This window comes from Pangasianodon hypophthalmus, chromosome 1 (genome assembly GCF_027358585.1).
Source record: "Pangasianodon hypophthalmus isolate fPanHyp1 chromosome 1, fPanHyp1.pri, whole genome shotgun sequence".
NCBI lineage: Eukaryota > Metazoa > Chordata > Actinopteri > Siluriformes > Pangasiidae > Pangasianodon > Pangasianodon hypophthalmus.
This window is the reverse complement of record NC_069710.1, coordinates 24334611-24350593: the sequence shown is the minus strand read 5'-3', so window position 1 is coordinate 24350593 and position 15983 is coordinate 24334611. Positions and strand designations below refer to the sequence as shown.

The 15983-nt window shown below is 39.5% G+C and overlaps 1 protein-coding gene across 3 annotated transcripts in view; it reads left to right on the top strand.

The window, feature by feature from the left end:
• Positions 1 to 281: 281 nt before the first annotated feature.
• The window catches only part of cicb (capicua transcriptional repressor b), a 50585-nt gene continuing 34883 nt past the window's right edge, over positions 282 to 15983 (top strand). The window contains exons 1-3 of one of the 3 annotated variants that reach the window (XM_053233467.1): positions 283 to 874; positions 5019 to 5084; positions 8362 to 12138. In XM_053233467.1, coding sequence (XP_053089442.1) covers positions 8496 to 12138 — 3643 coding nt within the window. In that variant the 5' untranslated portion in view covers positions 283 to 874; positions 5019 to 5084; positions 8362 to 8495. Of the gene's footprint in view, positions 875 to 5018; positions 5085 to 8361; positions 12139 to 15983 lie in introns of all 3 variants that reach the window. The other 2 variants (XM_026939565.3, XM_026939564.3) reach the window with 2 other exon arrangements.

The window sequence follows — 15983 nt, the reverse complement described above, 5'->3', positions numbered from 1 at the left end:
GCGAGGGTCTGTTGCTGAGAGAAAAAGAGAGCAAGACTTGAGGGGGAAAAATCGAGAGCAAGGAGGAGAAAGTCAAAGTGATCTCGATGGCTTTATCGCTCATAAACAGCGCTGTTTAGAAAATGTGTCTTCCTGAACAGTCTCGGACGCTCAGTTTTTTATTTATTTATTTTTAATCACACTCAGACATTTGACTGTTTACCTCATTACTGTTAAAATGATATAGAGCACAGGTAAGTTTCATACACTCGGGTGTTAATTTAAAGAGGTGTACATTTAAGTGCAAGGAATCCAAACACACACACACACACACACACACACACACACACACACACACACACTGCGCTGTAAACATTGCCCCGCTATGAGGGAGAGCGACGGGAATCTCACGCGGCGTCTCATTGGCTAACGCGTCCTCAACACCTCCCTTGTGCCCGCCTACTTTCTGTTCCTATGGTTCCCAGCGCTCTTATTGGATACTGTACACTTCTGGACGAGCCGCCGGCAACGTTTTCTATTGGCTGTCACTCTACGTCAGTCACGGCTACTTTGACAACTTGGACCGCCCCGTAGTTTTTTCTCGCGTGCCTATAGGTTACTGTATCCGTCGGCGCCCTCTGATTGGTCAAGCGGCCCAGCTGTTAGTGGTTCATTCACCATTTTGTGACTGTAGTGGAAAAGGGACGCGGAGAGTTTTTTTCCCAGTGCCTCTGAGTTCCTGTGGGGAGGAAGAGATGTTTAACGGATTAAGTATAAAGTTAAATGTCGGTTACAGAATGTTTATGGACGACCGTTGGACGCGACGTGGTGCTTGTAGGAGACACCTCAGCTGCAGTTTGTACCGCGAATGTTTCTTCTGATGTTGTGTGTTCGGGTGAGTTGGGATTAATGTAACACGATTTATAATCGATGGGGTTTGTTTTTTGGGGGGGTGTTTGAGTGAGAGGGTGTTTTTTAAACGGTTGAGGAGAGCTGCTTAGTAAAAAGAAAAGAGAAGAGAAGGAAGAGAAGAGCAGGGAGGGAAAGAGGGAAGGAAGGAGGGAGGGAGGGAGGGAGGGGGTGGGGATGCAGTTTAAAGTTTGTTAAATGTTCAAAGCCAGCGTTAGGAGTAAGCTCGATCAGCAGCAAGCAGGCTGTTAGCTCCTGCCTTTGTCAGTTGTGTTGAAATGACGGTATTGTCCCGGCTACACTCCCGCCTCAGCACTACACGGCTTGAGCTCAGCCACTTCTTACTATGCAGAAATGTCACAGCGCCAAAAGGGACTGCAAATCAGTTAAGTGAATTAGACCGTGGTTCAGGTCAGAGCTTCAGTGTGCAGCTTGGAGCTGTGTGCTCGGCACTGAGGTGCTGCTGACCTGCTCTCATACCGGCGCGTTGCATAAACATCATTTGCAACTTTACTACGTGCACAGAGGCGCTGTGTGCTCTGTCTGCAGCAACACCACTCACCCTCTCACACACCATCTTCGCTTATTTCACGAGCTTTTGCTGCTGCTTCTTCTTCTTCTTTTTTAATCTAGTGTTTTAGAAACGACACCTGGCTTCCCCTGTTAGCCCAGGCACTATTCCCGTGACATTGGGGAAGGAGCTGTAGTACTACGATGGTGTGCTGCGCAATCTGACGCTTCAGTTGTGCTTGCTTTTGTTTTAAAAAATAATATTTAAATAAGAAAAAAAAGCATTGCATTGCAACCAACATTAGGCTGATATTTGCTTTATTTTATATTTTTAGTTCAGTGGGAGCAAATGTATTTAACTGACGTCCTCAAAGGGTTTCCTTTCACACACACACACACACACACACACACACATATATATATATATATATATATATATATATATATATACATTCATGTACATATAATGCATTGAAATACTTTTAATCCTGACTGTATTATAGATTCTGAATAGAAACCACAAAAAAAATCACTCAGTTATTTCGAGGCTTTCTGCTGTGACTGTCAGGCGTATTCTTTTTTTTTCTTTTTCTTTTTTTTTCTTTTTTTTTCACCATTTTCCTCCTTTCTATCCCTGAAGACAGATGCATGTAAATATGCTGTGTGAAAGGCATATGCATTCTGCAGTGTGGTGTGAGCAGTGTCTCCATAATGATTGCTTTGCTCTGCCTTCATAAAATAAATAAATAAATAAAATAAAAAGGCAGTTTATTTTTTGTCCCGGTTTTCATTTGCATGCCTTTTGTAATGGAAATGGAGCTCACTTTTTGCTTATTACTTGTCGTGTCAGATTAATAAGTGACGCCTGTCCATGGTTGATGGTGGCTGTTGAGTCATGGTGCTTGGAGATGTTGGGGAACGTGCAGCTATGTCACACACACACTCCGTACTGGTCTGCTGTCGGTACTTGTCCATGGCTTACACTCGGTTAGACATCGAAGGCCGAGAAAGCTCCAGGAGGTGACTCTGGACGATAGAGAGGTGCTTTGGAGCGTGGGAAATGTCGGGAAAGTTGATTTCCAATGCATCACCTGCAGTGTCAGGCACCTGGTGACTCTTTTTAAATCCATAATTATGGGGAAATGGATGAGCATGCAAGAAATTAGTGTAGTGGTAGTTTAGAATTTGACCCAGACCATGCATGGGTTGTAGGAGACTAGTCTAGATCTTGAAATAAGTGAATTAGTAATAAATAAACAGACCTGGTGGAAGGGTGCTATGGAGCACCAGTGCATGCTCCAGTTCAGGAAAAACCTGCACTACTGCAGCCCTGTGCCCTGCTCTATGCCCCAAAATGCATTTTTGGTGTACGTGCTGATCTGCAGTGCGAACATGCTCTCACACTCACACACACATGCACACAGGGCCCAGTTGATATTTAATTTTAGAGTTACTTTCGATGTCGTGGAGCACAGCATGGAGCTGCTGTGATTACAGTGAAAGTGCCTGTGCTTCTTGTGTTGCTGCATAGTGTTGTGGTGTGAGTGTGTGTGTGTGAGTGTGTGTGTGTGTGTGTGTTCTGAAGGAGCAGTCAGGAAGCGCACTATCAACACTCATTTTTGGGTTCAATATGTTCGCACCATAGTAGGTTGGCAGAAAGGAATCAGAACTCTGTCCACTTTTCACGTATTTTAATCTCTCTCGAAACACGAGTGTGAAGTCTGGCCTGTGCATTCCGGCTATATAGTTTAAAAAAAAAACAGTGTGTGTGCTGTGTGCTGCAGTGATGCACACGTATGCACTGCGAATAAGTGACCAGGGGAAAATTTTGGTAAAATACTACGTCAAATGATAATAGTACATTATGAATATCATGGACAGCCCATATTAGGTTACTTTGTTATTGGATTCACTTTCATTTATTTAAATTTATTCTTTAGTGTAGAACATGTAGAAACATCTTGAGTGTGAAAGAGTAAGCTCGACTGTAGCTTACATTAGTCCTTAAGGTCAGACCTTAAGATATTTTTATGGTATTTATTTGGACATGGGTTCTATAATTGTTGAACATCTTTGTAAATGCTTTTAATACTGACCACAACAAGGACTGATTAATTCACTTAAAGATAATTCATCTGTCCACAGATAACTGCTGTGTGTGTGTGTGTTTGTGTGTGTGCGTGTGCTGATAAAAAGTCTGCGTCATATGCTCATACAGCCGAGGTCAGGGATTTTCGTGCATTTAATATAGGATATAGGAATCAGGGCATGAAACTGACACACTCTGTGCTGACAGACTAGTCAAACTGTTGATATGAGTAAGTAGACAGTTCTGTTACCGTAATCATAACTTTGCCTCAGCTCAACACAGGCCTTTTCTTTTTTTCTTTTTTTTTTGATAAAACACATATATTTCTTTCCCAACATGTAACACCTGGAATAATACCTTGTATACAGACTAATATATAGCATGTGTCAATATGCTGTATGGCATATCTCTAAAAATTACAATTACGTGAAAGACTTTAGGGAAAAAAAAAAAAAAACACAAATGGTGATTTGTGTCTGTGTCCAAAGTGTAGACACACAGATGTGCATACACACCACACAGTCAGCACTCGATGCTCAAACACACAACACGTTCAAATCTTGATGTTGAGTGATTTCAAAGTGAGGATTTGTAATAATTACAATGTGCATTATTTCTTAAATGTAATGAACTAAACTATATATTTTTTAAGCACATGGAGCAAGTGCAAGTCATTTTATGCAAAAAAAAAAAAGAAAAACAGGATTTGCACCTATTGTCATGGAACAGAATATATATTTCTATTTGTTACACCATTTTGCAAATTATAGTGTACTGAATATTCAAGAAGAGTTCAGGTTGTTAATGACTCAAGGTAAAATAAATACAAATGCTGCAGTTAGAGAATCAAATACAAAAGTGGTGTTAATGTTTCAGGAAAGGAAAGTTTTGTGGATGTCCTCTGTGAGTTTATTATCAGTAGTCAGTTTAAATATATTTCAGGCTGAGTAACAGTCTATGTGAATAATTATTCAGTATCATTAAAAGATCATACCGTGAAGAAGTACTATGAAGATAGCACAATTAATCTGTTTTTCAGATCATTCTCTTTAAGGATAGTTTATCATAAAATCTATAACTGGAATTATAATATATATTCATATACTTTTACACTGTTGCGTCCTAGTTTTAAATGACATGCCAGTTTTGAACGTCATCCTTTGAGCTTTATTCTTTATAATTCTTCATTATAATGCTGTTACAATTATTATGGAATAATATCAAGGTCAATAAGGTAGAAATAATATTGTTAGGCATTTACTGCTGTAGAGTAAAAACAAGCAACCTTAAATGAACAAATAATAATAGAATTTATTTGCAGTATTTTTTAAACCTATAATCTGAAAACAAAGCGATTAAGCATGCACAGATGCAACAGTGACCAGAAATCTGTATCAGAACAGATTTGACATATTTTCTGATTTTCAGTTTTATGGCGTGAGTGTAATGATGACTGACACACGTGCTGCACATGAACCCTGGTCAAAATGATCTAAATTCATGTGTCCATAATGCCTGTGACATTTTGCAGAACTTGGCAGCAGAAGCCTGCAGAGAGGAGAGAGAGTCACTGTGAAGATGTCAGGATCAGTAGGAGGTATCGACGATACTCACAGCTCTGATATCAGTGTTATGTAAATGAACAAGTAAGATAGCGATATCTTTCAGTTAGGCACAGCTTTCAATTAAAACAGTGGCAGCAATTATTTAATAACACCAAAACACTATTTCCTATACTAATTTATAATTCCTCCTTGCACTTTGCTTTTAGTCATTCTACAGTAACTATAATGTGTGTTGTAATGTGACATACACTGTATTTTGGTTTTGAAAATTATATTTCAAAGACTGCATTTCAGTAATTTCCTGCATTTCACCTTTGCTTTTCTGGTTCTTTCAAAGCTTCACACATTCTGACCAGGTTAGAATATCTAGCTGTATTTTAAATCTCAGACTGAGGTTTAAAAAAATAGGAGGTCTGCTTTTTTTTTTTTTTTTTGATAAAACACATATATTTCTTTCCCAACATGTAACACCTGGAATAATACCTTGTATACAGACTAATATATAGCATGTGTCAATATGCTGTATGGCATATCTCTAAAAATTACAATTACGTGAAAGACTTTAGGAAAAAAAAAACAAAAAAAACCACAAATGGTGATTTGTGTCTGTGTCCAAAGTGTAGACACACAGATGTGCATACACACCACACAGTCAGCACTCGATGCTCAAACACACAACACGTTCAAATCTTGATGTTGAGTGATTTCAAAGTGAGGATTTGTAATAATTACAATGTGCATTATTTCTTAAATGTAATGAACTAAACTATATATTTTTTAAGCACATGGAGCAAGTGCAAGTCATTTTATGCAAAAAAAAAAAAAAGAAAAACAGGATTTGCACCTATTGTCATGGAACAGAATATATATTTCTACTGCTTTGAAAACAGATCTTTTTTTTAAAAATAATAATTATTAAAACTGTAGTACCTATACAATTACTTTTATATCACAAGAGCCAGACTTAAATTCCAGAGTCATTCTATTTACACCTTGGAGAGACATGTCAGTTTTGGGCTGCATGTAGTATGGCTGGTAGTTATGTAATACATATGTATGTAATATGTAATAAATATGGAATACAATACATTCAGGTTCACCTTGACATGAAGTTGGCCGTGGAAAAAGCAGCTGTAGTTGATTCACAAACACACCACTCATGAGGTCTTCATTAAATTTTTAATTTAAGCACACAGACTGAAATTGTCACATCTCAGTCACAGAAAGATCAAGATACTGTATATCCATATAATTATTTGTGTGTGTGTGTGTGTGTGTGTTTCATTTATGTGTGTTAGTTGGAAAAGTGCAAAATTTGCATGCATAAACATGCATAAAGAATTTCTGAATGTCATCAAAGAAAGGACGATATGACCAGTTTTCCGAATAAAAAAGACATGACTGGGGTTGTCTGGTTTTACATGAAGAGACAAGTGAGACAGGCAAAATTTCAAGAAGAACTGGCCGATTTCCTTATAAAACTACACGAAAGTGTACATAAGAAATCTGATGCAATTTTAAAGGCAAGGTTAGCCAAACATTGATTTGATTTTTTTTACTGTCTACTGCTATTTTTTAGTGATGTATTTGATATATAGAAACTTCCCATCATATTATTTTGAAAGCATCTTTGCTCCACAGATTTTCTTCACTTAAGTAAAAAAAAAAAAAAAGACTAAGACTTTTACACAGTATTGTACAGCCATAACCGAAGGTAAAGCAGTCAGTTACAAATAAACAGTGATCTAGTTCAGCGGCATTTTTCTTAAAATGACTAAATAAGAATTTCCACATTCTCCTTTCACAGGCATCTTGGACAGTGAATCATGTGTGTGTGTGTGTGAGAGAGAGAGAGAGAGAGAGTGCTACTGGTGTATTTCCAGTTAAACAGGGTACTTGCCAAGCTTTTCACTTCCTACAATTTTGTAGGGCTGCATGGAAGCTAAATATGTTTTTCTATGAAAAAAGTGTGTGTGTGTGTGTGTGTGTGTGAGAGAGAGAGAGAGAACATGGTAGAGTATTTTTGTTTTATTGTATTATTGTTACATGCATACATTTGTTTTTGACTATCAATTTTTGATACATAATCATGTATTTTTAGAAGCAAGTATTGTGTGTCAGATAATGTGTTAGTTACTAAGTTAGAATAAAGTTGCTTCATGACAAAGTTGTTAAGTTTCTCTCTAAGCATGAACAGCCACGTAGGTCTGAACAATTAAAAATACATGTTAAAGAAAGTAAAATATTATCTAATAGACAACTTTTCAGATAAAAAAATGTAATTGGAGTGGTCTGGTTTTACATGCAGAAACTGAAACACATGAGATAGGCAAAGTGTTCAGTAGAACTGTGACATGTTCTCCAAGTTGCTTGAAACAACTTACCAGCCAATTTCCTTATTAAATGGCATGACAATGTACATAAGAGAACTAATGCAATTTTAAAGGCAAAAGGTGGTCATCCAAATATTTGCTTGTTTTATTTTTACTGTCTACTGCTGTTTATAGTAATTTCTTCATATACAGAAACTTTTGAAAAGACATTTGCACACGTCTGTATATAATTTAATATTGCATATAATCAGGATTTTGTAATATGTTGTTATGTTTCTTATCTATATGAAATTTGGGACTAACGTTTATAACTACATAACATTAAAAGACCTTGCAAGAATGTCCTTAAACAGTATCAAGTGTTCTCAGGGAGACTGTTTACACAAAAGGGGCTTACCATGTCCTGATCAGTAAAAACCCACAAAACCCACAACAAGACTAAAGAAAGAAAATGGATTAGAAGCCAAGAAGTTGGCTATCCAACTGTATGTCTTGCTATATTACCAGCAGTTTCTTAATTAATACAACTAACTACCTCTACACCACCACACTTTTATCTAAAACACTTTGATGTTCATACTAAGCATGTTTATGAGGCTGGTTAGGTCTATTTGATCACTGATAGTGATTTTCTCAGATGACATGTGAACAGTGAATTTATTGTATGTTTTTGAAGGTTTTCTCTCATGTGTCCTGTGAATTGATAGCCGGCCAAGGAGAGCCGACGTACAATCTTGCAAATGTTTTGCCACACCCCCAAAGGGGGTTTACCAGTGTGGTGGAAAGTCTTCAAGATGATAACAAAAGTTTGGACCCCTTTACTTACTGCTACTAGTATGGTTTGAGCATACTATGTGGGTTATAACAGGCATGATGTGAAGAGAATAAATGTAGTGACCTATTGTTTTCTGCTAATTTTTCCATTTCTGTATTTCACATATACACACTAATACCCATTCTCTTTTTCTCATTACAGACTGTCATAAGGTGTAATAGCATCAAAACCACTTTGAGTGAGCCTGCTTAACAACAAGAAGGAAAGAAGTCCCAAAGATTAAGAGATTTTCAAAAAAGAAAGAAAGCTTACAAGGTGGACTACTAAAATAAAAGATGAGATCTCTAAAAAAACAGAGAGGACGCTCTCCTCTGTCCACACGGGCAAAGAGTGCGAGGAAAAGAGGAGATAAACATGACAGACAATCACAAACTACACCTGCTGCAGTCTCATCCCAGAAAAATCCACCATCCAAGTTGGACACCTCTGAAGGGAAGACAGTCAAGAGGAACAATATTCCAAACAGGGAAGGGCTAAAAGGACAGATAAAAGGACTGTCTGTGGAAGTAGATCAAGCTGAGCAAATTGTAGTGAGGGTCAATAAAATGACTACTCCTGAAAACACTAGCTCAAAAACGCATAACATTACCATGACAAACAGTATAACCAGCAACCCACTGAGCACAAACACAGCAGCCAATAGCTCAAACAAAAGCAACTCTATCATTACCAATCATAGTCCTATCACACTCTCCAGTAGGAAAACAGCTACCTTCAAAGCCAGAGTGCCCAAGAAAAAGTATATGTATGAACATGGAACTGTCAGCACCTCTCCAATCAGTCCTCCTGCATCTTCACTTGCACTTAATAGCAATCACCTCAGTAAACCTTGTAACCCCATTTCTCCTAATAGCCACCCTGTAGCCAATAATGTTGTAACAGAAGCTGACAATGTTGTTATGTCTGCTAACATAAACAGCAAAGTTTTAACAGACAATAAAACAAGCACAGAAACCTCAACACTCAATTGTGTGGGTAGGGATGAAGTTCCATGTGTGAGAAGAAGCATGGTGGAACCAATGAAAACTGATGCATTTGGAGAAGTTGCTCCAAACTCAGCTTGCTCATCATCCACAGAAACAGCTAGTGAGAACTCTCCAGATCTGGACTTGGTGGGGCCCTCTAATGTGCACCAAAATATAGGGACTTCCTTAAATATACCAAAAAGCCCACTAACCAGAGCACTATCCCTGCCTCCACTCCCTACCCAAAACAACCATCAACTTGAGCAAGAAAGCTTTTCAGGAATAGCTGAGGCACTAGCTAAAGGCCTCAAGAATCAGAGAGTGCTAGCTCGTCATCAGAGAACAAAGGAAGTAGAAGGAGAAGAGCCAATCAAAGAATGTGTTTTTATCCGTGGTGTGGTGCGTGGAGCTACTAAAGAGCAGCTCAATGTAGGATTGCAGATTAATGGGGAGGAGATGAAACTTTTGCTCCCATTTCATACACTGGTAAATCACCCAGACCAAACTATTGACCTCATCTTAGATGCCCCTCCACCAGGCAATGATCCAGTGGAAGTCGGGACACGTGTTTGTGTGCCTTATGGAGAAGATAAAGGGAAGGAATGGTATAGGGAAGGAGTAGTGTCACAGGTGGACTCCCATCCAGCTGTTGCTTGCCCCTACAGAGTGCTACTGCATGAAGAGAATAATCACAAGAAAGCAGGGAACAAACGAGATGAGGGGCAACAGAGAACTTGCATTCAGGCTGTGTGGGTCTCCCGACAGAACCTGCGCCTTCTTGTCCCACCATGGGAAGGAGACGTGCAGGAGAGAGAGGAAAGAGAAAGAAGGGAAGATATGGATGTAGAGAGAGAGATGTGTCAGCTTAGTAGGGGAATGACTATGGGAGGTACAAAGCCACCTCAGAAGAATTCTGATATTGGTGGTCAACAGTATGAGGGCACACCTAGTTCCTCATCTGCATCCTCACCAGCAATTATGATGTCAAACAGTGCACTAATCATAGTGACTGGAAGAGACAGTCAGGTGGCTGAGGACACAGATAGAGAAAGAGCAAGAGAAAGAGAGAGAGAAAGAAAGCAGCTACAGACTCCAGAGGTTGACTTGGAAGTTTTAAGGCTTAACCTGGCACCTCTTCAAGATGCAGTAGGTACTCTGGTTTCAGGAGTACCAAAAACAGTTAGACCCAATGACCACAGACAGATCATTTCTAAGCCTTCTGGATACTCAAGTCCCATCTCAGTTGTCCGAGGTCTCACTGGCACATCCTTGAGTACCCACTTGACTAGTCCACCATCAGGCAGCCCTCAGCCACCTGCTTCATCAGCTTTTGTTGGCTCTGATGGAGTTCTGTTGCAGCCCCACTCTACGACTGTGCCTCCCTCACCTAGCTCAAAAGTTTCCCTTACACCCTTGGACAAGACCTCCACTCCTTCACAGACTTCTGCTCCTATCCCAGGGAGTTCTGCCTCATCCTCAGCTTCCTCCTCACGATCACGAACTCCACTTTCTGCTGCTCAGCAAATATATAAAAAGGGTGATGTGGTGTGTACACCCAATGGTATCCGCAAGAAATTTAATGGAAAGCAGTGGCGTCGCTTGTGTTCAAAGGATAGTTGCATGAAAGAGTCTCAGCGTAGGGGCTACTGCTCTCGACATCTCTCCATGCGCACTAAAGAGATTGAAGGAACAGGTGGAGAGAGGGAGCTAAAGAGAGGAGGAGGAAGCAGTTCAGGAACTGCAACCCCTTCAGACTTGCGAGGCCGGGCTAGCAGTGAGTTTGACTGGGAAGAGACATCACGGGACAGCAGTGAGACCAGCAGTCGGGGAACTGACTCACGACCACGTCTTGTTCTTCCATCACTTCTGCCACAGGATTTTTCACGCTTTGACTTTGATGAATGTGAGGCTGCTACTATGCTTGTGTCTTTGGGGAGCTCACGATCAGGGACTCCCTCATTTTCCCCTATATCAAACCAGTCACCTTTTTCTCCAACTCCCTCTCCCTCCCCTTCTCCACTCTTTGGTTTCCGTCCTGCTAATTTCAGTCCTATTACAACTTTAACAGTCTTACCTCCTCGTCGCCACCGACATACAAGTGGTACTAGCAGCTCGAAGCTTAGTACTTTAGTGGCAGACAAGGAACGGGAGAGACTTGCATCTGGCATTGTACCATCTTTTCAAACCAGTTTAACCTTTACTGTACCTGTAAGTCCTAACAAGCATAAATCAGATACCTCACAACCCACAGCTCTTGTTATGCAGGATTGCACCAAACTTGACCTGGACCAGAGCACAGGAGATCTCTCAGTAGGAACTTCCTTTCATGTACTTTCTCCTCAGACAACCACGTTCTCTCATTCCAAAAGGCCCACGTCATCTGTAACTTCTTCACTACCACCTTCTCCTTTAACCTTAGAATCAGGGTCACAACGTGCAGTCCCTCAGCAGACACTGCGTGACTCTCCTGTAATTGTACGAAATCCTGAGGTTCCTCTAGCAAAATTTGCAGAATGTCCACTGGTAAAGGTTGCAGATAAAGAGGGAGCAAACTCCAAGCATGACAGCTTGACCGGTGTTCTCCCTGGTGCAGGATTACAGATGCCTGTTCCAATTAATGCTGCAGCCTCCACTAATGGGGCAGTCTTATTACATAGCCCTTCATCAACTCTGGTCCTGGTGTCTTCCATCTCTTCCCTTCCAAACCCCAACCCTACAAGCCTCACCACTCAATCCAGCCCTGCCTTGGCCTGCATATCAGTGCCCAGTCCAGCCCCTGATTCTGCTTCCTTTGGTTCAGGAGGAGGAGATCAGGGAAAGGGTGGAATAACAAAATTACAGCAACCAGTTCCATGTCACCCTGCCCCGACTGCTTTGTTGCCACTTTTACTTCCTGCAGAGACTTTGCACCCTGTGCCATGCAAGGACATCATCATGGGACGACCAGGAACTGGTAAGAATTTTCAGTAATAAAAACATTTAAGTTTATTAAATGTCAACACTTATTCTCTATAGTCTGGCTAGTGCATTCAGTTGCTTCTCCTTCAATGTCTCTTGCTCAGCTTTGCTATATGTTTGGGTCAATGAAAACAAAAGTAAAAAAGCAAGGTGTTCCCAAACTCTTGTAGTTAATAGAACTCTAATAGTCAGAACCAGAAGTTCATTTAAGAAGTTCATTACATATGTCACTGTGCCAAGTGGATAACTGCAACAACACAACACTTGTTGCATGTATGGCTGGCACATTCCATGTATTTAACATAAATCCCAAATGCATTATTGGTATTGTTAGTATGTTAATAGTATCAAAGTATCTACTGTGGAAATTAAAAAAAAATGGTATAAGATAAAAGCAGAACAAACAATAATTTTATTTTTGTTTTTACTCAATTGTCTACACATGTCTGCTTTAAAATGCTACATTTTATACACACTCTCTGCAGTAGGGATGTAATGAATAGACAATCTGGATCAATGCATCAATTTACAAGGCAACAATTGAAAAGAATCAAGGCAACAACCATAAATCAATTATCTATTATAATTGATTATAAATTGATTATTATTGAAAAAGGACACACAACTGGTATGTATAAAATAATTCATATTTTTTAACTGATATGTAAGTAATTTAATAGGCAAGCAAGGTCCTTCTCTACATCATCATCATTGGCAAATTAATGGTAGGCCTATCCTAGATTCTGAACAAAGCGGTTCGCATATCGATTGAAGACTAAGAAATCGTATCATATTGTATTATATTGTATCATACCAGATTTAGTGGTATTGTCAAACCATTGCCTTTGAATTGAAATTGTATTGTATCTTGTGGAAGCCTGAGGTTTCCACCCCATTCTGCAGACCCTCTCACAGGGCGAGGTGAGTTACATATGTATAGTTAGGAGTTCATTTTGAAATTGTGTGCATCAGAAGTCAGACCTCAGATATAGATTTACCCACTATTTAGACTGTCGAGTGACAACTGGACATGCGAGGTGGAGTTTGCCTAAAATGGAGGCATGATTTATTTATGCGGTATTCTATACTTTTTTCAGCACATTTTTCTTGCAAGATATCGGCTTATCAAATAGCAGTATTATGTCCAGTACCACTGTCTGACGATTTGATGTAGCCACGGCAAGTCACTCTGAAATTTGACAAATCAAAATAGCGAATTAAAATAAAATAGCCTACACCCATGCACACATTACGATTGCATGATTTAGTATCTCGTGACTACAAGTTGTACACACAATTGACTGTATGTGCACAATGTTAAAAATAAAATGCCAAATAATAGGTGCTGAAATGCTGAAGTGCTATTTTAAACTGACAAATAATGTTAGAAGCAACATTGTTAAAATAAACTAAATATTAGATATTAAACTCTAATATTAGATATTAAATTCATATTAGATGTTTAGATCTTCTCATTCATATATTCTGGTGGTCTTTTTTATTTTTCATTTTTAAATTTCTCTTGCATTTATTCTATTGAAATGGTATATGTATCTATTTCATGCTATATGTATTGCATAGTAATATATCTATTTTATGATATATATTACATTTTTTATTAGCAAAGAAGAGATAGTATGTATTTTGTGTCCCCCAGTTTTTGGGGTTTTTTTTGGCTTAAAGGCATGTGCTCATGTTTAAAGGTGGTGATATTGAAAAGTTCTGTCTCAGATACCTCTATTCAAGAAAAATCTGAAACACTGTAGGCACGAACTGCACACAGATGATTTACATTTATGTGAAACCCAGAAAATCGATTCAGAAAATTAAGTATGTGTGTAATCCTGTCTGAAAATAGGAGCAACTTTGCCCACATCACTTTTAGGCTTAAGGTGGTAACTCTGAATACAGCACTTATTGATTAGAAGCTGAAAGAAACAAGGAAGGAAGGAATGAAAATAACATTAAAACTTTATAGTCTATCAGATGTGTTTTGGAGTTCAGGTCTATGAATGATGGTCATCACACAGTGTAGTTTTGGCACTGTCTTCTCTATCTTGACTAGAGCACCAGTCCCAGCTGAAAAGAAGTAGCCCCATAGCATGATGCTGCCACCACCATGCTTCACCATGGATATGGTGTTCTTTGAGTGATAAGCTGTCTTGATTTTGCACCAAATGTAGCTTTTAGCATTATGCCCACAAGTTTCTACTTTGGACTCATCAAACCATAACACATTTTGCCACATGGTTTGGTGTGATTGTATGTATGTTTTTATACAGGCATGGATGTGTGTTTTTTTCCACCCTACCCCATAGCATACAGTGACCAGTATTTGCCAGTCATGCAGCTCCTTTAATGCTCCTTTAAAAACTGGGACTCTAGGGGGCCAGACCCATAGACACAGGTGACATGGCTGAGGGTGCCAAATTTAATTGTTCATTTGGGACAGCAGAGCTGCTCAGTGAGGAAACTTGCAGGATGCTTAGACAACTAGTAAAAATATCCTGTCTAAGTGGGTTGTCTGACTTGGTACTGATGAAGAAGTCCACCTGCACCTCACCAAACTTTTCCCCATATCTAGGCTACCACCTCTGAGGTGCAGATACCACTTGCCTGAACATAAAGTAGGTGCCACCTTGACATTGCATCAGCCACACCAACATACAGCCCCAGCAGATGAGTTGCTCTCTGTGAGGCAATTCATGGACCTGGGGAGATTCTGTGCAAGGTGGAGAGAACTACGTGCATTGTTACTTATGATTAGCACCTGTCAACAATATCTTCTCATCTGTACTGATAACCTATCAGCACTATTTTTCCATTACTTTTGTACATATGATTACAATATTTAGCATTGTTTTTGTATGTAGTATATAAATCATTTTTGATCATTTCGACTGGCAAATTGTCATCTTTAATCAGATAATTTTGTCTGATTGGACTGAACAAGAACTTAAGGGATAGATAGACTATCCTTGCTCCAGATATTTTCAGGGTTCACAGCTAGCTTAGAGCTTACCACAGCTAACTTATAGCTTGACATGGGCAGAGCCAGACTCCTTCTTGGATAATGCTGAGGCCAGAGTAGAAGATGGCGGTTCAACTGGTAGGTCATTTTCAGCCTGGAAGAACCTTCCAGATGCAGGTATAGACATAGCATTTATCAGCATTCGTCATCATATGGGGCTAGAATCTGCTGGGGTGAGTGTACCAGGTTGACATAAGCATTGCTGTGCAGTCAGTGCAGTGGAGTCTAAGTCAGGCCCTGTTAAGCACCAGGTTATTTGTGAACATGCGAGAGCATCATGCACGGAGAGCCACGTATGTGTCTGCCTGTGTGACTACAAGGGGGCAGAAAATAAAAAAAACATATGAAAAGCTTGCCATTCAATGCAGAAATAATAAATAAGTGGATTAATACTGCTTTCTACCAAATCCTAAATCACAGATACCACGCTACATTAAATTTGACTAGATTCGGAACAGTTTGGGATTTTTCGGATTTTCTCCACAGAAAAATCAAGTCAAAGACGAAGTGTGCAGAGAAAAAAAATTGTTCAACTCCACAGAGCCTGAGGAGTTGTCTGCATATTAGAAACAGCAAGTGACTAGCTAAATGTAGGGCAGCAATGCTAATGAGGGAAAACCGTCTGAAGGAGTCCAGTAGCGTTCTAAGTCTAATGTTCATAATATATAAGAAAGGCACACTCACTAAGGGAGGGAGAAATGAGAAGAGCTCCGAAGTGGATAGCTCCATGCTGTGTTCATGTAGTCAAACATACACACAGACAAGAAGGAGAAAGGGAAGGATTGATATATAACGACAGTATTTATAGC